At 55.6% G+C, this 27,401-nt stretch overlaps 1 protein-coding gene across 1 annotated transcript; it reads right to left on the bottom strand.

The window, feature by feature from the left end:
- Window positions 1-278: 278 nt before the first annotated feature.
- LOC111144140 (kelch like family member 26) lies at window positions 279-27,401 on the bottom strand. Its single transcript, XM_022498298.1, has 3 exons — window positions 27,349-27,401; window positions 4,629-4,811; window positions 279-2,423 (listed from the first exon to the last, which is right to left on the bottom strand). The coding sequence occupies exons 2-3, from the start codon at window positions 4,808-4,810 to the stop codon at window positions 842-844; spliced, it is 1,764 nt and encodes a 587-aa protein (XP_022354006.1). The 5' UTR covers window position 4,811; window positions 27,349-27,401; the 3' UTR covers window positions 279-841.

Genomic DNA, 27,401 nt, shown 5'->3' with positions numbered 1-27,401 from the left:
GATGTCCCCCTTGAACCAGGGGGCGAGGACGGGAACAGGGCCGTCTCAGCCCGTTCCTCCTCAAGGCCCCACGAGACACCCAGCGCCAAATGGAAGGCTGGGCAATTGTGATGACCGTCTCTGAGAGCTGGGTATGTTTTTTCCTTCTAAAAGTGGACAACCGCACATACTGAAGGTATTGGGACTGAGAACAGGCATGGAGACAAATGCGAAACTCTCCTCCAAGGCCACCCTCCCACCCACCCCAGCAGCCTGGGCTTGTTGGAGGCAGAAACATGCCCACCCTTGAGGTCAACCCTGAGCTGGGTGCTTCCCTGCCACCTCACCAGCTCCTGGAGGTCCATATGTTAGAGTTTGGGGGTGGCGTTTATTTTAAAAAATAGATGGTGCAAGAAACTTGGGAGGGGGGGCAGGGCGCAAACCAGGGATTTGGGGATCGACGTTAAGGAGCTCATATCCAAATGTCTGAGGCCCCCAAGCTGGGAGAGGAGGGAAATGGGGCAAAGCCACACAACCACATCTCAAAGGAGACCCCGATTCCCTCCATGAGCGGGGTCATGGGGCAGGTAAAGAAACCTCCTCAGGTGTGACTCTGCTGCCACGACACGTCAGCCTCATCACTGGCAGCCTCCCTCAGTGGGCACAAAGCCAGGATCTGCTCCGGGAAAGAAGGAGGGACCCCAGGAGGGGGCCTTATCAATGCAGCAGGCCCCAAGGCGTCAGCCCCCACCACATCAGCCACAGACCAGGGGTGGTTCTGTGGCTCTCGGCCCCAGTGTGTGCTCAGCACACCCCTTACAGAGACAGCCTGAGGCTGGCCCAGCTCCCGGGGTGCCAGGAGCTACCTCCTGGTCCCTGACCGGGGCAGCAGGACAGGGGCACAAGCGATGCCCGCGAAGGACTCTGGGAAGTGCAGGTCGCGCTCCCACTCATCCGTCTCCGTGTTGTACACCTGCACGATGCCCGTGACGTTGTTGAGGCGCCAGTTGTAGCCCCCCACGATATAGATCTTCCTATCCAGCAGGCAGCAGCCAGCCTCCGACTGGCCGGCCCGCATGGGGCTCACACTGGTCCACTGGTCTGTCTCAGGCACATAGTACTCCACCGCCAGCACATCAAAGCAGCGGTCGACGTGGTCCATGCGGCCCCCAAGGGCATAGATGCGGCCGCCGGCCCCCACCATGGCATGGAGCACGCGGGGCTCGCTCATGGGTGCCTTGAACTCCCACTGGTCGGTGGCAGGGTCGTAGCAGTGCAGCGCCTTCTTGTCCTCCACGGAGATGCCGTAGCCGCCGGAGATGTAGAGGCGGCCCCCTGCCGAGGCACCCGCGTGGCCCCAGGTACGGCGCTTCAGAGAGCAGGCGTAGCCCCACTCGTTGCGCCGCGGGCAGTACCGCTCGACCGAGGCCAGGCTGCCCGCCCGGTTGCGGCCACCCGTGGCGTACACCATGCCGCAAAGCACGTTCAGCTGGAACTGGATGCGGCTCTCCTGCATGGCCTGAAGGCGCAGCCAGCGGTTCCGGTGCGGGTCGTAGCGGTAGCAGGCGTCCACCGCGCCCTCGCCGCTGCGGTACTGCAGGTGCTGGCCCCCGGCCACGTACACAAAGTTGTCGAGGACGGCCACACACGTGTGGCTGCAGCCCACCTCCATCTCGGTGAGTTCCCGGAAGTGGCGGGCGCCCGGCTCAGGCAGCTGGTACACCTTGCTGCTCACAGAGCGGTCGCTGTCGGTGTAGGGCGTGCCCCCAAAGGCCACCAGGGAGGGCACGTCGGAGCGCACAACCGTGCGTGGGGACTGCATCTCGTGCTGCCGGAAGGGTAGCACCTGGTAGTTGAAGGCCTCCAGCAGGTACTGCCGGCACAGCACGTCCTCCACCATGATGTCCAGCGTCTGCACGCTGTCCACCAGGTCCGACGAGCGCATGAGCGGGAAGCGGATGTGGCAGAGCACGTGGCTGGCGCGCGGCCGCCGGACCGGGTCGTGTTGCAGCCAGCGGACCGCTGCACGGAACAGGTCGATCTCCGCACAGCTCTGCAGCCGATTGCTCTGCAGGAAGAAGACGAGGCGCTCCAGCGGGAGGTGCAGGAAGTCCTCCTCCTCCGCGATCTGCAGGAAGTGCTGGAAGGTGAAGGCATCCACGGACTCCTTGAGCGAGGCCAGGCTGAAGGTGGTGGCCATGTGGCCAATGTTCAGGCAGGTCTCTACACTCATGGCGGCCTTAAGGAACTCCTCGCACAGCTCCACCACGGGCAGCATCTGCAGGAACACGGCCGCGCCCAGCACGTCCTGCACGCAGTCCAGGTCTAGCGTCACCTCGGCACTATAGGCAAAGTCGATGATGTGCCGTAGGCCACGGGCGGACACACCCTTCAGCTCGATGACGTCCTGGCTCGCCTCCCTCATGCCACCCGTGAACATGGCCCTGAAGTTCAGAAACACAGCACGTGGGTTTGGGGTTGCCAGGGGGGCCTCATGGCCACCCAGGAATAGACTGGCCCCTGGACATCACGAGCAGGGCACAGCCAACCAGGGGAAAGAGGCCAGATGCTCATTAAAGACATGTAGAAAAGAAAAGAAGGATTTTTAATCCACCTAAGCCATGTGTCTTCCTACAAACAGCAGCTCCCCCCTCGGCCCCTCTGTGTGGGGGTACGTCCAGCCTACCCAGAGGTGTGGAGCACTGGCTCAGAGGGAGGGGACCAGGGGGCCACTCATGGCGGGGCAGGTACAGGAGGGCAGGAAAAGGCCAAACGTTGATTTTGGCCATGAGGCAAGTGCCAGCCCCACCTTGGCACCCAGTCCTGTTAAGACCACACACACAGCAGGCTCAGGAGAGGGTGGGGACCCCAAGAACACTGGGCACCATGGTTCTCAGAGGCCAGCCCCTCACCAGCACCAGCAGACACATGTGGGCATGTGGCTCCACCACCCCGAGCCCAAGTCTCAGTCCCATCACCCACAGATGGGGAAGGGGTGAGGGTCCCCAGCTCAGAGCACCCACTAGGAGGCCCCACCAAGGTCACTGTCATCTCTAAAGAGAGGCCCAGACAGGAAAGCCCTCCGAGAATGGCCTACAGGAGCCCTAGTTCACTGTGAGACATCCCCCACCCCCAGTGAGTGAGTGACACTAGCTGTCAGCCTTTCTGTCCTGCTCTGGCAAGTGGTGTTAATGATATGAGCACCAGTGTGAGAAACAGGACCTGGGTCACAGCACCCCCCCAGCCTTTGGGGGAGCCCCCATCAGGAAGAGGGGCAAGAACCCCAACACCCTCTGGGAGTGCATAAGAGGTTCCTCTCATGGGGCGAGCACATATTGTGATGGCCGACCCAGGAGAAGGAACCTCCTTCATCCATTCATCCAACAGATGCCTGTCCCCCAGTCACACACCCAGCGTGGCCTGGGCTCAGGTCCCAGAGTGGGGACAGCTGAGCTGGATGCTGCTGTGGGGCCGCCAACTAACAACTGCCCAACACTCTGAGCAACGGCACCATGGAGCCTTCTAGGAGCAGCACTTGGGCAGCCCCTCGGACCCTGCCCCTTCTTGTCCCCATGAGTCCCATCAGCCCATCGAAGGCAGAGGCAGCCACGGCGACGGGAGGGAGCTTTGCCTTTTAAGGCCTCGCCGGCTGCAGTGCCAGCGCAGAGGAGCCTTTAAAGGGCATTTCTGGCTGGGCCGGCCCACCCGTCCCCAAATCCAGAATAAAAATAGACACGGCGCCCCAGATGGCTTGGCTGCTCCGGCTCCCCAGAACAGCCTTGTTGAGCCTGGGGGGCGGGAGGCTGGGGGGCGCACCAGGCAAGCCGTCCCAGCCTTGCCACCCTAGCCTCGAGGACCATGCAGCCGTCGGAACGCACCTAAGCTGGGGCTCTGTGAGACAATCTGAAGGGGCACCCCAGCCACCACTGGCAAAGCAGGGTCAGAAAGCCACCCCTAGGACAGCACCCCAGTTCTCTCTGGCAGGGTCACAGCCTGGCAGGAGGAACTGGCCAGCTGGTCACTGAGGAAATGAGGGAGACTGTCCTTAGCCCATGACAGTCCCCAGCTGGTGAGAACGGCCCTAGTCCTGCTCTAAGGGGCCCTCACTCCCCCACACAGCCCAGCACAGGGAAGGGGATTTTAGGAAAGGGCTCTCGCAGCAGACTGACCAGTACACCCAGGAAGGCCTCACCTGTTGTGAAGGGACTACGACACAGCCTGGCATGCATGGGGACCCCCATCTGGGCGTCCTTCCTATTCCTCAGCCTGAGTACAGGAACCTATGGAGGCAGAGACTTGTGTCTGTCTTATCTCTGTTGGATCCCCACGGCCAAGCACAGGGCCTGGTACACACAGGTGTCAAGTAAAGACAGAATGAAAACAAGGCCAAGTCCTGCTACTCCCCCAGGGCAGAAGCAGCTAATTGGGTGCCAGGGGCCACCTCTAGCCCCCAGGCATGTTCCGTTTGCCTACACCATGTCCCCCAAAAGTCTGATAAAGTTATAAACCTAGAAAAAGCTTCAGATTTACTGAATATGTGGCCAACACCAGCCACATTCCCTCACAGCCATCCTGGCTGGTGCTGAGGTCACTCCCTCTTAGCTGGGGGGGGGGGACTCTCCAGCCTGCCCCCCGAGACCTGGGCTCACCTGAAGTAGTCGCTGCAGGCAGCCAGGACCACCTTGTGTGCGTGGAAGGTCTCTCTGTTGATGGTGAGTACAACGTCCAGCAGCTGGCCCTGGGCACGGAGGGCAGCAAGGCCCTGCAGGAGGCTGGTGCTATGGCCGGGAGCTGAGAAGGTGCACTTGAGAGCTCCATTTTTGTCAGCCATGCTGCAGGAGAGCAGAAGTGGGGGCTGAGCTCAGAGGCCTGAGGTCTGTCTAATCTCTGCCCAGTGACATTGGGCTGGTCCACCTGGGCTCTGAAGCTGCCCCAGGCACAGGCAAAATCACCAGAACTGGCCCTGGAGAAGCAGACACAAAACCGGGGTCCCCATCTCATTAGCCACCTGCCTGGCAACTGGCCTTGGCAAGGGACATCACCTCTCCGGCTTCCATTTGCCACCTGTGAAAGGGCCAGGGTTTCTCCTAGGATCTGAGGAGGCTCTAACGCCCATTTTGGTTTTTAATTGAGCTAGGATTCACATCACATTGAATTCATAGTTTGTTTGTTTGTTTTAAGATTTTTTTTATTTATTTGACAGACAGAGATCACAAGTAGGCAGAGAAGCAGGCAGAGAGAGAGAGGAGGAAGCAGGCTCCTTGCTGAGCAGAGAGCCTGATGTGGGGATCGATCCCAGGACCCTGGGATCATGACCTGAGCCCAAGGCAGAAGCTTTAACCCACTGAGCCACCCAGGCGCCCCATGAATTCATTGTTTTAAAGTGAACAATTCAGTGACATTTAGTACATACCCAACATTGTGCAACCACCGCCTCTAGCTAGTTCCAGAAAATCTTCATCCCCTCAAAATAAGACCCCATCAGCAGTCTCTCCTCACCCCCCTCTACCAGACCCTCCACCAGCCCCTCGCAACCACCAATCTATCTTCTGTCTCTGGATTTGCTTCTTTTGGACACTTTGCATAAATGGAGTCAGGCACTGTGTGGCCTTTCGCATGGGGCTTCTCTTGCTCAGCATGTCACGAGGTTCACCCATGTTGTGTCGTCCTTCTTGTGGCTAAGTAATATTCCATAGTGTGGATAGACCAAGTATCCGTGTCACATCACTGCCCCCCCATGCCCTAGCAAGCCGCCTCCGAGGGCAAAGCCCTTGTCTGTCCCCTGCAGGGGGTGAGGGTGGGATTAAGGTGCTGGCACGGAGCCCCAACACGGCTGTTGAGGAGGAACCTACAGCTTTGAGGGCAGCTCTGGTCCCCAGGGTCGGGGGGTGGTCACAGGCCAAGAGAGGCCAACCGTCTTGGAGGCCCAGCTACTTGGATACCTGCCCAATGAGCCCCTTATGCTCAGCACCCCAGGGGAGGGCAGCCACACAACCACAAAGTCATTTTCCAAAGACTTTGGCTCTGGGGTCTACTTGACTGTCTAATGGAAGCGAAAAGCCCATTGGTCCTACCTCCCAAGGATAAGGACACAATAAGTAGCTTGTAAGACCAGAGCTGTAAGACCACACAGCAGGATTTGAACCCAGGCTCAGGATGGGACAGAGTGGGTGGGATCTCCCTATCTGTCATGGCCAATGAAGCAGGCAGGGGGTGAGTCTCAGCAAATTGTGGGGAAGCCACAAAACCAAGAATATCTACCCTAAGAGGATGGGTTTGCCTATCGGGGTAGTTCAATGGGGGGGATGGAGACACGTTAAACAGAGATTGCTGCGCCTCAAAATAACCGTTCAGGAGGCAAAGGTCTTCTTAGAACAAACAATGAACTTTAAAAAAAGAGAAGAGGTGGAAACAGCCCAAATGTCCACCGAAGGGTAAGTGGGTAAACACAGTGTGGTCATCCACACAACGGAATAGTCCTCAGTCATAAAAAGGAATGAAGCTGATTCACGCTACAATGTGAATGAACCTCAAAAACATCACACTGAGTGAACGAAGCCAGTCACGCGAGGGCATAAACTGTACGATTCCTTTTATATGAAATGTCCCAAACAAGCAAATCCACAGAGACAGAAAGCAGATTCGTGGTCGCTGGGCTGCGGGAGGCGGGTGGGGGAGTGACAGCTAATGGGCACAGGGTCTCGTCTGGGGGTGAGGGAAATGTTCTGGAACTAGATAGAGATGATGTGTGCACAACACTGTAAATGCACGAAATGCCACTGAATTGTTCACTTTAAAATGGTAGATTTTATGTTATGTGAATTTCACATCAGATTAAATAAATAAGACTAAACAAAAGGATATCTGAGCTTTCTCAGGTCTGCATAAAACCCTGCCATGGCCACCCGCCATGGCCCTCACCCCCTCACAGTATATGAGGACTTCTATTCCCCCCTTGCCCTGCTCACCCCCACATCCCCTCCCCTCCAGCACCACTGTCCCCTCTGCTGTTTTGTCTTGAAAAACTGGTTGACTATATTAAAGAATGAATGGTTTAGGAGGCCCTATTACATCACTTCACCCCCCGAACACAACAGGAGGGAACAATGCCATCACCTCTAGGGTCAGGCCACTGTGGGGTCAAGAACCCCCACCAGGACTCTCCCAGCCCATCCCTCACCCACTCCAGGCCAAGGCCAAGTACTCTGCTCTCTCCCCACGGCCTCCAACTCTCTGGAACTTGCTTTCCCATTCCTGGGACTGACGCCTGCCCACAAATGAGGGCCAGGAATGTGGGCACTGGTCTTTCCAAGAAAGCAGGAGAAAGAAGGCTCCTCAGCCCTCACTGTCCAGCAGCTCCCAAAACAATACTGGGGACAGAAGAGCTGATGCCAAACACAGGGCATACTGTCGGCGCTCAGTCAGTGCAGCTGCTGCCGGCTGATGGTCCCTGCCCTGCGTAGACCACCAGCTCAGTGGCTCCTCCACAAGAGCCTCAGGAAAGGGGGGCAAACCAACCAAGGGCCAGAGGAGCTGCAGGGTCCTGGGGTGCTGACCACAGGCCTGCAAGGTACTCAGGGTCCTGGTGTGGGAGGAGAAGGGGACATGGGACATGGCATGGGGGACACGGGACACGGCAGGGGGACATGGTTGCACTTGGCAGACCTCCCACCCATGGGACGCTGTAGCGCATGCTTCAGAACTCAGCACCGTGCTCGCCTGGGCCAGTAATGCTGGGACGCCGGTGGTGCCGGTGGCCAGAGCCCGGGTTTGCCCAGAAGATTTGGCATACAGCCCTACTGAAGGCCACAGAGGCCCAGAAGGCCCAAGTCGCTAGTTTGGTCTGGCCGCCTCTCCCTGCAGGTGGAAGGGATGCCCATCTCACATGCCCCCGTTCCCCTCCCATGTTGTTATGTCCAGACCGCCGTGCCTGACCCGGCTGCTGCTGGAAATTCAAGTCTCTGTTCTTCCAGTTTCCCACAATCCACCCACAAAGGGAATGTCGCTGGTTCACAGACCCTCGGGCTTCAAAGTGCACCCATCCTCTGGTCAGGGCTGTCCTGCAGCATACAGCTCTGACTGGGATGTCTCCAGAAGGGCTTCCACTGGGTCTTCTCACCAACCCCCCAACAGGCCTCCAGACCGCCTGAGATAAGCCCACATGCCATAGGAGCCTCTAACGACCCTTGAGGTGCTCAGGTCTGAGCCCCCACCCCCTGCCCTCCTCTCACTTCACTGGCATTGTCAGCCCCTTGCCCCTTTCCCATGGGTGGGAGCACAGAGTGAACGAGATGGAGAGGCCTTGCCCTCACCGGCTGCACAGTCTGGGGAATGGAGACCCAGAGCGGTCAAATCATCCAGAAGAGGCTTCACATCGCAGCTCTGAGCATCCCACAGCTGGGGAGGGGAGAGGAGCCTAGAGCAGAAATGTGCAGAGGCCAGAAAGTTGGGGTGTCCCCAGCCCTGCCACCCCCACTGTTAGACAGGGACACCCAGCCTCTCCTTTGGAGCAGAGGGCTTGGCTGCATCCTGGGTGTTGGCCCCAAAGGCCTACCCTGAGAAGCCCTCCCTCTCCCTATAACCCCACCTGGGGCCCGGCCAACACCAAGACAGCACCGGGAACCACCTTCCCCCGTGCCACAGGGCCCTACTGCCAAAGGCCGGCACTTGACCCCTTTGTGAAGCACAGTGGCCTGGAGGCCAGGGACAGCTGGTGCGACCTCTTAGGGCCTCCCCAGCAGGCCCAGGGAGTGGAGAAGAGGCATATCTCAACCTTCACCATGCGTGTGAATAACCAGGGACCACATCAAGACCCAGACCGGACTCAGCAGGTGTGGGCACCCTGGGGATGGCAGTACCATTCTCCATAGACCCCACTCCACATTGCAGAGGCTGGGGGGTGTAAGAAGGTGACACTTAGATAGCATCAACATCCCACCTTCCTAACCAGGATCCCTCAGAATCCCAGACATCCAGAGCCTTGCCCTAAGCAGAGTGTTTCAAGGTTGGTCTAGGACGCAAAGGTGGGGAGATGCAGCTAAGTGAGTGAGACACACTCCTCCAGGAAGCCTGCCAGGGCCACACCACAGCCCTTGCTCCATCAGGCTACTGGTGTGAGAGGCAGACGGCAGGATTCCAACCCCTGCTCTGCCATCTGTCAGCTCTGTGACTTCAGCACATAACCTAGTCCTCTGGATCTTCACTTTCTTGTCTGTCCAATGGGGCATGCAGAAGCACGGATGTCGCAGGGCTGCAGTGAGATTCCCCCTTGTCCCCATCACCTCCTGGTAAATGAGGGGCCGCAGATATTTCCCTTGGCTTCCCTTTGGGCTGAGAAGGTGGCATGGCCCAGTGAGGGGCTGCATCCCGCCGCCACCCATACAAGCCACCCACATGCCCCTGAATGGTGCCAAGTGCTTAGAAACTTGAAGCCTGGAACCACCCACAGAGCACTGGCACATGGCAGGTCCTCTCTGTGGACACCTTGCCTCATAGATTTTGTACATGTGTCCCCCCCACACCCCAGTCTTTGCCATTTTGCTTTCAGCTAGCTTCATTTTTTTTCTTAGAAGTTTCTGATTGATTATGAGGCAAGGCCAAAAGACTTTATGTGCTTTCCTCTAAGCTCCAGGGACTGGCATGCACACACATGCTTCCACCAGAAGAAAGATTTCATACCAGGGGCAACTTCATTCTGGAGCCGGTTGGTCCCTGGACATATGTCTGCCATGGTCCTCCATATATAAAGAGCACCAAAAAATCAATATAAAACCAACAATCTCACAGATAGATACACAAAGGATGTGGGCTGATGGTTCATAGGAAAGGAAGCACACCTGACTGAAGAGACCTAAGAGTCAGCATGGCTCACAATAAGGGAAATGCACTTAGCAAGGGAGTGGCTTCACCCCTAGGTGAGCAGAAGCATTGGCTATGTAGCAATAGACACTCACATCAGTTCCCAGTGGGAGTGTGAAGTGGAAGAATCCCCAGGAAGGCAGTTCAACAGAGCTAGCAAAATTCTAAAGCCTCACATCTTTGATCCAGCAAATATGGTGAGATTTATCTCAGGGATACTTACATATGCAAGACGATGGATCCAGGAGGATATTCACCAAATACCATTTCTGGGGGCCAAAGATGAGAAACAATCTAAACACCTTCCAAAGGGGTATAAAGAATTATCGTACCTTCTGACAAAGGGCTGACCTTCAGCTGAGCACAGAGGCCATGCACACTCCAAGCATGAAAATGCTCCCACCCAGGAGTTAGGACATACCTCACCCAGAGCCCCCAACCAAGTCCACTCCACAGCTGCTTACAAGGTATGAGTCCTGAGATACACTGTGTGGGGAGGAAATGGCCCCTTTCTGTACATACCTCGTCCTCCTCCAGGCCCTTCTCCCCATGCCCCTGGCAAGGCTCACAGTACCCAAGAGGTTGTTTTTCCCCTCTCATCTCACAGATGGCACAGTTGTCCCTGAAGCCCCCATCAAAACCCCACACACACCTCACAGCCTTTGGGGAGCTCAGGGAAGGAGGAAGGAAGCCAGCAGGGGCTGGAGTCCCCAGGACAGACAGGCTTGGCTGGGCGGAGGTGGGCAGGAGGAGGAGGGAGGGCTGAGGCCTGGGACCGATGACTAAGGGAAGGACCCATTACTCAGGCCAGCCCAGACAGGGGGCGGCCGGCGCGGCGGGGCCACGGGCCCCCAGGAAGGCGGCGGCGGCAGCCCTGAGCCTGTCCGAGTCTCCAGACGGCCACCCGAGCCACGGTCACCCGCACTGAGTCATCGGAGCCAATGCGTCAGCAGCCGGGTCAGGACGTCTCTGGAGGCCGCTTACTGCCGCCCCAGCTGCACCCTTGGCCTGGATCTGGCCTCTGAGGGGCTATGCGTGCCCCCTCAGGCCTGGCCTGGGCTCAAGGCTGTCCTGACCCCCTACTCCCATAGTGCATCCCCTACCACTGTCATTAGGCACCCCTGGCCAGGTCCAGGCCTGTGCTGGACGTGGAGACACAGCCACTGCATCCCTTGGAGTTTCCCCTACACCAGGGCTAATGTAAAGTGGGGCCGGGTAGGGTAAAGACCCCTGAGTGGACCACCCATGGCAAGATGTCCACAATCCCCTGGGGGTCCTCAGATGGCCAAGCCCTTTGCCCATGTTGTCTCCAGCTCCTGGTTGGCACCCGGTGTGGGCTCCTTCCCCCCAAAACACCAGTCCTTCGTGGGGTCGCCCCCAAAACACCATGGGCTGGAATCTTTGTTTGATGGTCTGCTTTAGGGGGACCCAGCCCAAGAGAAGATGTCCAAGTTGGGGAGGCCACAGGAAGGGCAGGGTCACACCAACTGCGGTTCCCGTACCCCAGTGACAGGGCCCCACAGTGGAAGTGGGGGCTGCCCTGGAAGCGACACCTGGTGGGGTGGGTGCTCCCCAACTCCTGCCCTCATCTGGCTGCTGGCCCTAGTCTCCATGCTTGGTTTCCCAACCCTACAGGAGAGATCTGAAGCCCCGGAACAGTTCTTTTCATTGGAATGTCGAGAAAAAAAAAAAGGCAAGGCAAGAACAAGAAAGAATTTCATGGAAACATTTCTTTGGGGTTTTGTAAAATCCTTTCCCACCCCCACATGGAGCCCAAAGCTCGGGCCAGAACAGAGTCTGACGGTATTGCCCCTTTAACATACTGTTCTGACATGCAAATTCCCTCACTTCCCCTCAAAACGGAGAGCACTTCCACTTTCAAAGCCAATTTTGGTTTTATTGTCCATGTGGCTCGATGGAGCACAGCAGTGCAGCACAGCTGGTTGGCTCACACCCCGGCCGAAGTCGTACCAGGGAGCTCCAAGCCACTCCACCCGAGGGTCCCGGCTTCATCAGCAGGGAAGATGCTGCACTTCACGGGAGAGAGAGGGGACAGAGACCCAGAATGAAGCGGGGAGGGAGACCGGAGAAAGGGGGGCGCAAACAGAAAACCAGAAAAAGGGGGATAGAGACCCAGAGAGGGAGACAGAACCCAGAGGCGGGGTGGGTGGAGAAGCTCTGGCGGCCAGCTGGTCCACCCCTCTGCCCTATTTCACACAACACCCTCCCCCTACCCCCTGTCCTCCAGCCATACTGGAAACTTCTCTGCCTTCTCCCTCCCATCCACCTCTGACTCTTAACAAGGCAGGCCCACTGACTGAGCGTGTGCCATGTGGCCAGGCGTGGTTCTTCACATGCAACTTCATGAATCCCACTCCAAGACAGGGAAACTGAGGCCCAGGACAGCCCCTCCAGTCGCAAGCAGCTCCAGCACTGGCTTCTACTTCTTACTCTACCACAACCTGCTGACTGCTGAGCCCCAGGCGCTGGTTCCTAGGCACGCAGCTCCGTGGGTAAAAGTGCATCTGAGCCGGAGTCCCATATGCCCCACAAAGGCAGACACCCCCAGCTACTGTTGCCACGGTTACCACAATATTTCACAGCTCTGGGTACTGTGCTCCCAGCCCAAAGGATAGAATCACCATGTTCTGGCACCTTGCACGGGCCCTCAAATGTTCAGGCTGGCCGGCAGCCCCCATGCTCACGTCAGTGTGCTTTCTCTTGGGACTGCTCACCAGAGGCAGGCCCGCCCTCCTCACCCCTCGCAGGGCAATAGGCCCATGCCTGGGGCTGTCCCTCCTGATAAGGGCTTGATCCCTGGGCTCCCAGGAGAACAGACAAAAGACCAGGGCTTCTGAGTGGACAAGCATGGAGCCCAGCAGCAGATGAAGGTCCTCACTGCAGTGGCCCCGCAGGCCAGGACACCAAAACACTAGCAGAGATCCAGGGGGACAAAGACTCAGAGAGCAAGGGACTGAGACCCAGACAGACGAAGACAGACAGCCGGGGGGGGAAGGAGACAAAGACCTAGAAAGGGAGAAAAGAAATCCAACCAGGGCCCCTGGATCCCAGGTGCCCCACCGAGCCTGGGCCCTCTCTATGCCATCAGTGGTTGTTTATTTCTCATTCCTGCTCATCATGCTATTTTTTCCCCCACATCTTCTGAGATAATTTTCAACAGGAGGCCCAGAGCCAAAGCTTATCTGTGCACCCGTGACTGGATCTGTGCCAGGAGGGCAGGTGCACCAGGCCGATGGACAGAGGCAGAGTCTCATCCGCTCCCTCCCACCCAACCTGCCTCCAAGCGCCAGAGGCGTGGGCACGGCCACAGCCCTCTGAGTCCGTCCTGGAAACACGCTGTCTATGGAGACGCCCTCCCAGGATCCTGCAAAGAGCCCCGGGCCACACCTGCTCACTTCACCTTCTTCATGGCATCACCATTGCAGCCATCTCCCTACATGTACGTCCTTGGCTTCTGCCTGTCTGGGCTCACCAAACAGTGACAGGGTGACAGAAGAGAGGGGGTGTCAAAGAGTTCCCAGTAGGAAATAACCATGCCCCCTGCAGGGCCCGGGGGCTGGCAACTCAGAGAGCCCCCATGTGACAGCCGGGGAGCCCAAGGGTGGAAAAGTCATCAAGACAGGCAGGCAGAGGTTCTGGAACCCCCATCCACCTTGAAAGAACCATCCCGAACCCTCCCAAGGACCAAGAACCCAGCATGGTGAGAGAAGTAAAGCTTCGCGGGGCTTGAACTCATGACCCTGAGATTAAGACCTGAGCTGAGGGCAAGACCCTAGCCAACTGAGCCACCCAGGCGTCCCGAGAAGTGAACTCTTCAGGGCTGGGAGTAGTGGCTGGGGTCTGTCCCCGCACAGCACAAGCCTCACAACGAGGCCCCGTCGAGCCCACCCAGAAGCCTGCCCAAGATTCCATGTCCACAGAGCCTGGACTAGTCTAGGTGCCAGCTCCACTCAAGGCAAGCCCTGCCAGCTCGGTTGTCCCACTCTTCTATGACAGGCACAAACCACATGGAGCCTTGCATTCCCCAAATATTCACTGGGTCACAATCAGAACTCTGCAGACACTGCCCATCTCCCACCTGCGCAAGCCAATAATGTTGAATCCCATCACTCTCCCACCTCAGTGCCCCGTGGTCCTCCACAGCCTCCTTCTTCATGGGCCACTGTCAGCCCAGTGTCCCACAAGCTGGGCTGTGACCTCCTGCCTGGGCCCTGTGCTATCACTCCAGCCTCTGACTAAGCCTAGGGCATACAGGGACCTGGCCACTGCTGATGGACAGGAAGACACAGGGGCAGCACTCCTCCAATCCCCAACCTGCCCCACTCTGGCCATTTCTCAAGCCTAGAAAGAAAAGTGGACTTCCAGACCCTACCTCCCTCACCAGCAGCAAGCTCTCTGCCTTCACAGTACCTCCACCCCTCCCTGCCCTGCAGAATGAGCACCTACTCCATGCACGGCTGTGGGCCAGGGTTGTACAGATGTGGCTCCCAGCTCAGCTCCTGGTGGGCAATATGGAAAGGAGGATACCACTATTATCAAAATGGGGACACTGAAGCACAGAGAGGTTCAGGCACCCACCCAAGGCCACACAGCACACAAGAGGCCCTGACTAGTGCCGGCCTTTCTGTAGCCTCAGATGGGTAGGCCCCATATCACTTCTGTGATATAGATGGGGAGACCAAAGCTGGGCTGAGACCACTCTCCAAGGGCACTGAGCCATGACTGCATATAAAGCTGGCCAGCAGGAAGGGCAGGATGTGGCTCCTCAATGCAGACAGGGCAAGGATGTAGACTATCCCACCAACCCTGCAGCCACTGGGAGGGACACAACCCCACTCTGCCAGGTCACCCTGCAAGAGCCTCACCCAGGCCGCTGTGTCTCTCTGGCCCCAGCCCAGCTCTATTTGCCTTTCCTCTCAGTGCTCTGTCTGGTGCACCCTCCGTTTCCAGCCTAGCTCTCCAAGGCTGAACCAGGAGCCTCACCAGGGAAGGACAGGGCAGGTTCCATCTCCTGCTGTGTCCTAGCACCTGGCACCACGTGCTCAGAGCTGTCATGCCCACTGACTGGTGGGCTGAATGGCTGAGTGGATAGGTGAGTAGACGAAGGGATAGATGGATGGACGGATGGACAGGTGGGTGGAAAGGTGGGTAGATGGATGGGTGAGGTGCCAGGTGGATGGTTGATGGTTACCAGGTGGCAGTATGGGCTGGCTGGAGCCTGACTCATATCTCTGCTCGCTGAAGATATACACTGCAAAGATCTGCTCTCTTCATCCCCTCCATGCAACTTTCTGGTCCAAGTTCTGGGACTGGGTATGTTATCCTCTGGGCTCAATCCAGGAAGCACTCAGCAGGATTTTTTTCTAGAATGTCTGACCTCCACACTTTGTTCATACTGTTCCCCATATTGAAGGGCTGACTCCTCCTGTCCCCCGACCCAACCTTCCTCCTTATGCCACACTTCCAAGTCCGCCAGCTCTTCCATGCACCTCTGCCACGTTACCCTCCAAGCCTTCGGAAAGGAGAAGGTCTCCCCTATGGCCATGCTTGCCCTCCTGACCCAGTCAGGGTTCTCCACAGCCTCTCTTTCCCCTCAAAGCCCAGCCAGGGCCTCCACGTGAGGCGGGGGCAGGGACAAGCTAGTGAACCAGGCTCAGGCTGAGGCTTTGACTATTTTGTTCCCACCCACTGACACAAGGCTTATCCCGGGCAGAACCCATGCCCTCACATTACCTCCACGGCACTGGGCTTGGAAATGGAGCCACTCGAATACACAAAACCCCTTCACTCTACAGGTCAGGCAAGTAGGGGCATGACTACGTGGCCCAAAGCACCACTCGATCAATATCCCAGTGAGATTCCAGCACTGCCAAATTCCAGCATCTCAGTGTCCAGCCCGGCTACCTCACCTGGAAGGACAGGGGCTGAGGCCCAAAAGAGTCAGTTCTGCCAAATGGCACATGCTCATGACCAGTGGTGCTGGGCCAGGCACAGGCAGATGCAGACACAGAGATGGCTCAGCCTGGCCCTTCCAACAGCAGCATAGACTGAGGCATGGGAAGAGGCCTGTCATGAATACTGTCATTTTAGGGGTGCCAACATCCTTCCCCTCTTCTGATAAGGGCCTCCTGTTTTCCTCAGGGAACCTCCTATTCCCCAGGGGTAGGAATCAGGAGACCCCATCACTGGGCTGAAAAGGGAGACTCATGACCAATCAGAGCCTCCCAGATCCCTGGCCACAGGATCGGGGTGTGACCCATGTGATCCAATCAGAGCCTTCCCTGGGACTTTTGCTGGGGGGACCAGAATGGAGATTAGTGTTCCCCCTGGGATTGCAAGGCCAGGTCACCTTGCAGAGCCAGGAGGGAAGGCAGAGCCGAGAGAAAGGAGTCACAGAGTCCAAGGGAATCATCTCAGCCTTGAATCTCAATGTACCTAAAACTAGAACTCTCCCTGAACTTTTTTTTTTTAATGTGAACAATGAACTTTTATTTTCTAACTAAAGGCAGAGAATTGAATTTCTGGCACTCATAACCAAAGGGGACCTTCAATGTCAGAAGACTCTGGTCCAGGGCTCCTGTCCACCACTTCCCAGATGAGCCTCTGAAAAAACCACCAGGGAGTTACCGCTTCTCCAGCTGCCGCCTCTCCCTGCGCTGCACACAGGCTTTCTACTCTAGGGATGGGAGGGGGGGCGGGGGGGACAGGGCGGAAGTCCAAGCTGGGTGATCTGCAGCAAGTGGGTAGTGGCGGTACCCAGCCTGAGTCCTGCCCGCCTGTGACAAGACAGCTGGCTCCCCACGAAAGGTCAGCAAGCTCCCCGTGTCCCCCACTGCGAAAGTTCAGCAACTCTAAATGCTAAAATGCTGGAAGCAAGCCCAAGGCTGGGGCTGTAGGGCCGTGCGATGCCATCAGCCTCAGCAAGAAAAACACCACATCTTGCTTCCGTAAGTGACTCACGTGGAGCGTAAACATTTGCGTGCTCCCAACTGCCCTGCCTCACCGCCTTGCATGACAGAGAGGGGGAGAAAAGAGCAAGAGACACCGTCCCAGGACCCACCAGATTTCACCGAGGCAAGCACACAGTTACAACTTTCAAACGCAGTCCTGTCAGTTTTCTATGTGGGGGCTGCCTCAGGGGGCTTCGGGGGGGCCCCTTCATGTGCCTGCCGCCTCCAGGACACAGCGCCACCTCCTCAACCCCACCTCGGGAGACCGCCCTACTCGCAGCTCCAGTCTCTCGGTAGATTCTGGAGATCGGGTCTCTCTGCTCCCGCTTCCTCCAGCAGGCTGCTTCAAATTCGAACATCCCATGGAGAGGACAGCTCTCCGGATATGCGGCCCAGCCCGCTCCCACCCGATCCGTCTCTGACCCCTGTGGAATTCTGCAGTTGTGGCGTCAGAAAACATCTTCAGCCTCGATCTCGATCTCGGGTGACCCCCCTTGAGGCCTTTAAAACCCCAAAGGTCCGCCCCTCAAGATTTCCTCTAGGCTGAGCTGTTCAATTCCGGAAGCTGCTTCCCTCACAGGAAAGGTCTGCGATTCCCCAAAGGTGCCGGTTACTTCCTCCCGAATCACAATATTTTCAGTGTGCAGTGAGGTGGTGTGTGCGAAGGAATCAGCCACTCGCCGGGTCGGCCGGGGCTCTGAAACCGCGCTGGCGGCGCCCCAACACCCGCTCCTGCTCCGCAGACGAGAATGCTGGGGAAGCGCTCTCCTAGCTGTGGGGGACGAGTTCTGTGAATCCTGAGCAGCCCTCCCTGGAGGGAAATGGGGAAGGGGAGGGGGCAGGAGGAAGAGACTGGAGACTCGGGGTTAACAAGTGTTAAGAGCTCGGCTGCACAGCTGCGGAGCGGCTACCACCGGCTCTGCCGGCAGTGGGGACCCCGAGGCCCCCACCCCACACTGCAGGCAGCTGGACAGGGAGAGCGGCTGGCCGTTTCCCACCCTCAGCACACAGGGCTGAGATCCTGTTCATTAACTACACAAAGCACACGCAAAAGGGCACTGCTCACTGGCTTCTAATGGGCTGATTCACTGCCAACATGCCTGCCTCTGTTTCTCTACCCAGACCATGACATTAAATACAGTGAGGAAAAGGGGGATCCCCACCCAGCAGAGTGCAGCAGGCTCTTCCAGAAGCCTCTAGGTCAGGCCAGGTCCCCTCAAAATCCTGTCACAGACTATGTGTGGGGTATTTGCTGGAGCAAATCAGGGCTACCACGGCAAAGCTCTGCCCCAGGGAGCAGACATTCGAGGGGATGTGGGTCTCTAAGCCTACAGAATGTACTGTGGGCACAGGGCAGCGGATGCAGAAAGGCAGGTGGACAGAGCCACCAGGCCCCGAGGAGGCAAAGGTGGAGCTGTGCAAAGCACTGGGACAGAGGACACTCCAGCCAAGGAAGAACCAGGTCAGACGTCCAGGAGTGGTGCCGAAGGAGTGCTGCTGGGAGAACAGCAGGGCTGTGGAAACACGGAGGGCCCCACGGGTGGGCAGGGTCTCACTATGAGGGTGGGAGCGGGGGTCACATGGAGAAGTAAAATTTGTTCTGAGAGTGAAGAACCACCCCGTCCCCGGCAGGTGGCAGGCAGAGCGATGCGGTCTGATACCTATCTTGCGAAGGACCCGCTCACTGGCCAGAGTGTGGGGCAGGCAGCAGTTAGAGGGCAAGGGCCAATGGTGGCTCAGAGCAGGGATGAGGAAGAGATGGAAGAAGGGACCAGACAGGGATGTGGCTCAAAAGTGGAACCAGCATGATGCGCCAGCAGGTGAGGGGAGGAGATAGTAGTGTGGTGAGTGCTCTCCAGGCAAAGCTCAGAGCAGGGCAGCAAAACTGAAACTGGGGAGACCTCCCAGGCTGGCTCAGGCTAGGCCAAAGCCTCTTCTCAGGAGAAGGGATGTTCCGGGGACCAGGAGCTGCTCGCTGGAAGACCCGAGGCCTTTGAGCAAGGAGAGGCACGAGGGCTTTCCAGAGTAGAGACAAGCCCTCAAGCCTTCCAGGCCGGATGTCCAGCTCTGCCTCCCATCTCTGCTGGGTGCTCATAGGCAACACAGCCGCAGGCAAGTGGGGCCTCATCCTACCTCCTGCCTGCCTCCCTGCTGGATGAGTTCTTCCCCAGCACTCACTCCTCCGTCCCTGGAGGAAACCTGAAAGCCAGTGACCCTGGGCCTGGCTTCCACCGGTGATCAGCACATGGCATGAGTTCAGTTTTGAATTTTCCCCAAAACCCATGCCTATCTTACCATCTCTACAACTCCCACCTAGGCCTGGGCCCCCTTGTCTCTTGAAAGAGGGATTCTTCCCAAACACAATCTGACCCAGGTCCCTGCCCCCATTCAAATTTTACACCCCCTACTCCAGCTCCCAGCCTCCTCCTTCCCACCTCTTCCAGCTCCTCTTTGCCCTCATGACCTCTGAAAAGCCAGGCTGCTCCTCCTTCAGTACCTACACATGCCACTTGCCTATACCCAGGAAATAATCTACTTCCCATGACCCACTTCCCCCCCAGCTGATGACACGAAACCTCAGACTCAGTTCAACCTCATTCATGAGGAGGCTCTCAGAACCTCCCAGAAGAGGTAGGAACCTCCCACTTGGCCTCAGGATCATTTATGGCAAGCAAGGAGAAATGACTGCACAGCTGTCTTGCTAACCCTTCTGGCATGCCCCACGTGGGCAAGGCCTGACTGTCCTGGGGGCCCACATGCCCAGCACCAAGCACAGCAGCAGGCATACAGGAACCATGCGATGATCACCAGAGGAAGAGAAAGGTGTCAAATGAGTCCTGACCACAAGAGAAAGGAGCCAGGGATGCCAGAAGTCACTTCCGTTGGTGAATTGTTTCTATCTGGGTCCTTCCTCCCCGTCCCCTTAGTCCTCCCACCCTTCTCTGGGGCCTTCAAGTCCAAGTCTGCAACATGCCCTAAGACCAAAGGGCAGGAATGCAGAGAAAGCCCCACTTTTAAAGCGTCTGGGGCGGTGGGGGTATGCGAGCACAAACCTCCGACCTGGTCTCACTAAGCCCTCCCATGCGGATCAGCAATAAAAAATAACTGGCGTGAAGAAAAGCGGGATGACACACGGCGCGGGCTCCCTGGAGATGGCACTATGATAGCAGAGGCTAATAAAACCTTTCCACCCCAATGGCCGACGACAAGAAGGCCGTCCCCCAGGGGAGTCGCAGCTACCAGGTGGAAGCGGTCCAGCTGTGAGACAAATGCTCCACAATCGGGGCGAAGTGAGCAGTCTGCAGAGCAACTGCACATCATGAGCTCACAGGGCCCTGCTGGCGAGGTGAGGAAAGGGGCGCCTCTCTCCCTGAGGAGGAGCTGAGCTTCCTGGCCTGGCCCTCTAGCACCTCCAGCCCAGCGCTCCCCACAGCCTGCCTCAGACTCAGCTGCCCCCATCCCAATACTCTGCAGAGACCCACAGAGCTGCGCTCTGCACTGCTGCCAGGTGCCAGGCCTGCACGGAGCCATCCGTTGCAGAAGCAGCCTGGACCGGAATGTTCCATTCTCCTCCCGCCCCTGCCACTGACCCTCTCTCATGACCACCCAGTAATGGAGCCACCATCCTCCCAACTGCATGAAATTCACATGTTAAAATCGAACCCCCAAAGTGATGGTATTAAGATGGCCAAGGGGGTGCTTTGGGAGTGATTGGGTCATGACAGTGGAGCCATCAATGGGATCAGTGCCCTTATAATAGGGACCCCAGGGTGCCTGCTGGCTCAGTTGGTAGAGCATGTGACTCTTTTTTTTTTTTTTTTAATTTGACAGAGAAAGACACAGAGAGAGAGGGAACACAAGCGAGGGGAGTGGGAAAGGGAGAAGCAGGCTTCCCAAGGAGCAGGGAGCCCGATGCGGGACTTGACCCCAGGACCCTGGGATCATGACCTGAGCCAAAGGCAGATGCTTAATGGCTGAGCCACCCAGGTGCCCCGAGAATGTGACTCTTAATCTCAGGCTTATAAGCTCGAGCCCCACATTGAGTGTAGAGATTACAAAAAAAAAAAAAGAATCTTTAAAATCTTTTTAAAAAGGTGGGGGGAACTCGCAGAGTGCCCCCTTACCTCTTCAACCAGGTGAGGATACACTAAAGAAATAGAAATCTCTGAACCGGAAAGTGGCTTCACCAGACACCAAACCTGCCGGTGCCTCAATCTCGGAATTCCTAGCCTCCAGAACTTTGAGAAACATGTTTCTGTTGTTTATACGCCCCCTTGTCTTGGGTATTCCACAGCCAGAATGGACTCACACACCAACTTTCTCTCTCTCCCCACCTGCCACACCGACTCGCAGGCAACACCTGCCAACAACAGCCTGCAGCCCCGTCAGGCCCCACGCGGGCGCGGCACACAGGACTGCCGGCTAACTCGGCCACTTCTGCATTAACATTTACACCCTGGCCCCAGCTTCCTTTATCCCAGCTACCCTGCCCAGAGGGCCTGTGGTCCCACTTCCCAGATGAGCAGTCTGAGGTGCAGAGAGTTGCAGACATGCCCAAGGTGCTCAGTGAGTATGTGGGGCGGCCCTGCTCGCCAGAGGAGGGGCCAGACACAGGTGGGTCTGATAAGGCACCTGCTACCACCAAATCTCCCAGAATTCTCAAGAGGATGAGCTGAGGCCCCATCTCTGCAGGGTCAAATCCCTATACCTCCCTCCTGGCTGAAAAGAGGACAAAGCCAAAGGAACAAGAACCTTCTCAGAAGGCCAAAAGGTCCCTCAATCTTTCACACAAGGTTTGGGGAACTGGACTCTTCCAGGGCTGAGGGGCTGAGGGGCGACAATCTAGAACACTGCCAGAGAGGGCTTGTTAAGAAAGTTTAAACAAGCAAAGGTCACCAAGCCAGAAGCAGATAGATGCCTCGCTGAACTGTGCCGAACCCACTCACACTGTGGGCCCTAACCGCCCATGAAAACACCTGTGGCAAGCACATCGCTCACCCGATGCCTTTGTCTCAGCCCCCGGGAGCCGCATGAGTCAGTGAGACTGTGCCCCCTCCAGACACGTTTCCGGAAGATGGGCTGAGGAGTGAGAATGCCAACAACCCAACATCTGAAAAGCCTCTGTGGCAAGAAGGTCCTTCCGGAACTCAGCCAGCCAGGTACCTCACAGTGACGGAATTTAGCTGGAGACGTCCAACTCCCAGGAGAGTTCCTCCATTTCCCCCCGCCCCCCACTCACCCCCCAACGTGGCCATAAACTTGTCTTCCCTCCTGAGCCTGGACCCTTGTGGAAGGCCTGAGGTGGAGCTGGGTGGGAGGCGGGGGGCCACTAGAGAACAAGTGTCTTTCTGGTGAGTGAGCCTACAGCTAGGACCCCGCCTCCCCTCTGCAAGCCCTCGGCTGAGACAGCCACACTCCCACCATCCCGGAGCTTCGGCCTGGTTATTAACAACCATCTCTACTAGGCAACGAGTTTTTTGTTGATCCCTCGAGATGGGAAGGAAGGAGAATAAGCTTTTCTCTTTCTTTTTTTCCCCCTTGGTTGCAGAAAAGTGAAGTTGGAACAAACAAGTTATATAACGCTGGGGGCGGTGGGGGATGGAGGAACTCAGTCCCTCCTGAGGACAGTTTCTTGAGTTGTGGGACCGTTGGAAAGGCCAAGGGGAAGACAGGAACCGCCCCCATCCCTGGCCAAATGACAAAGCCCTTCATGGGACAAAAAGGCAGATGCACGCGCTTCCTGGCAGACTGCAAAACCAACCTCATGGACAAGGCCAGCCTCCCCCAGTCTTCGGCAACCCCCCAAGTCTCCCTGAAAAGGCGAAGGACTGACCCAATCCCATAGAAGGGACATCCTACCCACCAGACTGCAAGCCCTAGAGAGCTTTTCCACACCCCTTTCATCTATCCCTTTCTCTCTCCCTCCCCACCACCAGCCATATTTCTTGAACATTTACTTCGTCTGTGCAACCCTTGCTCCAGGCACACGACAGCATGAGGCAGATTAGCATTTCCACTAATAAACACACCAAGGAGCACTGGGTTGAGATAGCATGATCAAGGACACACAACAGCCATATGACCCAGTGACTCCACTCCTGATACACACCCCAAGGAACTGAACACAAGTGTTCGACAAAAGGGGCGCCCGGGTGGCTCAGTGGGTTAAGCCTCTGCCTTTGGCTCAGGTCATGATCTCAGGGTCCTGGGATTGAGCCCTGCATCGGGCTTTCTGCTCAGCAGGGAGCCTGCTTCTCCCTCTCCCACTCCCCCAGCTTGTGTTTTCTCTCTCTGTCAAATAAATAAATAAAATCTTAAAAAAAAAAAAAGTGTTCCGACAAAAACTGGAACATGTGTGGTCACAGGAGCACTATCCAAATAGCCAACCTAAATGTCCATCTGCTGGTCAAACGGTTAAACAAAATGTGGTCTGTCCACACAGTGAGGTATCACACAGTCCTAAAGAGGAATGGAGTACTGATGAGCACTCCAGTGTGGGTGAACCCTGAAAACATACAAAGTGAAGAAGCCAGACATAGAAGGTCACACATTATATGATTCCATTTATGAAACAGGTACATTTATGGAGACAGAAATGAGATGAATGGTTGTAGGGCACTGGGGTAGGAGGAATGGGGAATGATTGCCAATAGGTACAGAATTTTCTTTTGGAGTGGTGGAAATGTTCTGGAACTAGACAGATGGGATAGTTGCTCAACATCGTGAACATACTAAATGTCACAGAATTGTTCAGTTTTAGTAGGTGAGTTTTATGCTATATAAATTTTACCAAACAATCCAAGGTGACCAGGAAAAAGCATTCTGGGAGGTAACTGATCTCGGTGGTCAGGCAGATGGCTCTGAGACGCCATGACCCGGGAGTGTGGAAGGGTGAAGAGGAATGAGGCATGGGCAAGTGATACACCAGGACTTGCTGGCCCCTCTGGAATAAATGAAGGAAGGAATCAAAGAACGTTACAAGGGCCTCTATATCTCAAGGGATCCTTGGCAAAATATTGTGTGCCACAATCCCCCTCAAAACCTGATCCTCTTGGGGTGCCTTGGTGGCTCAGTGGGTTGAGCGTCTGCCTTCAGCTCAGGTCATGGTCTCGGGGTCCTGGGATCAAAGCCCACATTGGGCTCTCTGCTCAGTGGGGAGCCTGCTTCCCCCTCTCTCTCTGCCTGCCTCTCTGCCTTCTTGTGTTCTCTCTTTCAAATAAATAAATAAAATCTTAAAAAACAAACAAACAACAACAACAAAAGAACCTGCTCCTCTTCCCACATGATCCATTCTCACCATTTAAGGGATTCTTGCCCTTCGCCCCACTCAAGCACCACAGGGATAAGAGCCCCTCTCCTATCAGTTGCTCCAGACAACTGTAATTTTTCACTAGGATGGATGGAGGGGGGCAAATGAGAATCTCAGAAGTGGGGGAAATGTCTTTTTAAAAAGTGCCTCCAGGTCACCTGGGTGGCTCGGTTGGTTAAGTAAGTGTCTGCCTTTGGCTCAGGTCATGATCCCAGGGTCCTGGGATCGAGCCCCGCATTGAGCTCTTTGCTCAGCAGGGAGCCTGCTTCCCTTCTTCTCTCTCTGCCAGCCTCTCTGCCTACTTGTGATCTCTGTCTGTCAAATAAATAAAATCTTAAAAATAAATAAATAAATAAATAAATAAATAAAATATATCTTTTTAAAGTGCCTCCATTTAGAAAAGATTTCTTAGGGGATGCCTGGGTGGCTCAGTCAGTTAGGCATCCAACTTTGATCTCAGCGCAGGTCTTGATCTCAGGGTCATGAGTTCAAGCCCCATGCTGGGCTCCATGCCAGGCACAGAGCCTGCTTAAAATAAAATTAAAAAAAAGAAACTATTTCTTAGATATGACACTAAAAGTATAATTCATAAGGGAAGAACACTGATAAACTTGCCCTTCATCAAAATGACAAAATTTTGCCCTGTGAAAGATATCACTGAGAAAATGAGTGAAAATGAATGAGGGGCACCTGGGTGGCTCCGTTGGTTGAGCAACTGCCTTCGGCTCAGGTCATGATCCTGGAGTCCTGGGATCGAGTCCCACATCGGGCTCCCTGCTTCTCCCTCTGACCCTCCCCCTTCTCATGCTCTCTCTCTCCCTCTCTCATTCTCTGTCTCTCTCACAAAAAAATAAATAAAATCTTAAAAAAAAAAAGAAAGAAAATGAATGAATGAATGAATGAATGAATGAAAGATGTGCCACAGACTGGGAGAAAATGTTTGCGAATCATATATCTGATAAAGGACTTGTAGCCAGAATATATAAAGAATTCTTAAAAGTCAATAATAAGAAGACAACTCAATTAGAAAATGGGCAAAAGCTTCGAAAAGACACTTTACCAAAGATATGAATACACAATGAGCCCATGAAAAAGTGTCTAACGTCATTACTTATTAGGGAGATAGAAACTGAAACCAAAATAAGATACCAGTATATACTTAAAATGGCTAAAATTAAAGACTGGCTACATCAAGTGTAGATGAGAACGCAGTGCAACTGGAACTCCTGTACATTTGCTGGTAGAAGTCCAAATAGTACAGTCACTCTGGAAAACAGCGTGGCAGTTTCTTAAAAAGCTAAACCTAATCTACCATAGGACCCAGTCAGTCCACTCCTACGTATTTACCCAAGAGAATAAAAAAATGCATATCTGGATGTTCACAGGGACTTTATTTGTAATTGTCAAAATGGAAACCCAAATGTCCACTAACCAGTAAATGAATGAGCAAACTGTCCACCCGTACAATGGAATACTCTGCAGCAATGAAAAAGAACACACTTCTGATACTTGTGACAACATAGATGCACTTCCAAAACCATTCAGTTAAGGGAAAGAAGCCAGACATAAGAACCCACATATTGTAGGGTTGCCGGCATATAAAATTTCTAAAAAGGCAAAACTAGGGAGCAAAAGCAGATCAGGGTGTGTCTGAGGCTGGAGGTTGACTGCAAGGGGCTTGAGGGAACTCTTTGGGGTGATGGAAACCTTCTCAAAAAACTGGATTGTTTTTAAAGGGTACATAATGCCATAAATTAATTAAAACTCTATCAACTGCTCAGCTAAAATGAGTGAATCATATGGTATGTAATAAGTTATACCCTGCTGTTGCCCCCAGACTATCCCATCCCAGGGCCCAAGGTAGGGACCTGGGGTTAGCTGTCCCCTTCTATCTGTTCATTACATGTCACCTCAGGCCTGGTCAGCAAGCCCTGCCAACTCTACCCCCTGAATGTCTTAAAATCTTCTGATCTCTCCTTACTCCCCACTGTAGGCCTCTAAAGCCCAACTCATGCCTCAAGCCATCAGGTCTCTCAGGTCTGCACCAGCCCAAGTCTCCACAATGAGAACTGCCTCCACAGCACAAAAGTAGTAAACTTCATCGCTTTTCACACTGGAATTATTTGTTCCCATAAGCTCACCTTCAAGGAAGAGCCCAGATTTCCTCCTTGGCCGATCGAGGGTGGCAGGCTTTCCTGGGAGGCCAGGATGGGAGGATTTGGGCCATGCTGGCCCTGTGAGAAGAAGGAGATTGTGCTACCTAAGGGAGATGTTCCTCCCCTCTGAAAAGCCATAACAATGCATATCAACACCTTCAATTTTTACACCAATTCTGGGGTTCAAGCAACCCGTCTCCGGACTTGGGCAAAGGATAAGGGAGCTTCCCTTTGACCAAAGGGAGTTGAATTCTGCCCCCTTGGTCTGTGGGCAAGACCTTGCTTCAAGTCCTTTAGCTTGAACCCCATGGGGATGGGAGACAGGAGCACCAAGGATAGACTCTCCTTAGATTTTCAGGGTTTTCTCATCAACCACATGCTCTCCAAGACCCACCCTAGGCACTTAGGACCCCTGGGAAGTCCAGACCCTTCCCTGACCAAAAGGACTCATTGGGACCCCTGGGCGGCGACCTCAGCCTCCCCTTTCAGGTTTTCCTAGGCCCTTTAGGCCTCTTTCAGGCCCTCAGATTCACTTGAGGCCCTACCTCCAGCCTTCCACAGAACCCCTCTGCATGCCCACAGGACCACCTTTAGACACTTCAGGGCAGGGTCCTACAGCACCCTCCAGGAAGCCTTAGGCCTCAGCCCCTCAAGTTTCCATCAATCCCCTCCTTTAGAGTCCCCAAGACAGCCTCAACAAGCTCAAGACAGCCCATGGCCCCCTCCTCAGGGCCTCTCTGCCTCCCAGGTCCCTTGGCATCCCCAGTTCCCCTATGGTCCCATCAGTCAGGAGTCCATGGCTTTCCCTTCAGACTTCCATGCTCCTCAATGCCTCCTCGGACCCCTAGGGCCGCATGCAGATACCTCGAGGTCCTGGGGTCCCCAGCCCGCCTTCAGCTGCCCCTCAGCAGCCCTCGGTCCCCCCAGTACTCCATGACCCCCTAAAGCCCGCAATCCCCCGTAAAGACCCTCGAGCCGGCCCAGATGGCTCCTCAGTACTCACGACCCCCAGGACTCCCCACACGTCACCCTGGCCCCGGGGCAGGTGCCGGCCCACCCTGCGGACGGGTCTCACCTGCTCGGGCGCTCGGGGCCTGGGCCCGTGCCGAAGCCGCCGCCACCAGCGCC

Source organism: Enhydra lutris, unplaced genomic scaffold, assembly GCF_002288905.1.
Source record: "Enhydra lutris kenyoni isolate GAN:26980312 unplaced genomic scaffold, ASM228890v2 scaffoldscaffold10, whole genome shotgun sequence".
In the NCBI taxonomy this organism is placed as follows: domain Eukaryota; kingdom Metazoa; phylum Chordata; class Mammalia; order Carnivora; family Mustelidae; genus Enhydra; species Enhydra lutris.
The sequence above is the reverse complement of the archived record's forward strand: the minus strand, read 5'-3'. Positions and strand labels throughout refer to the sequence as shown.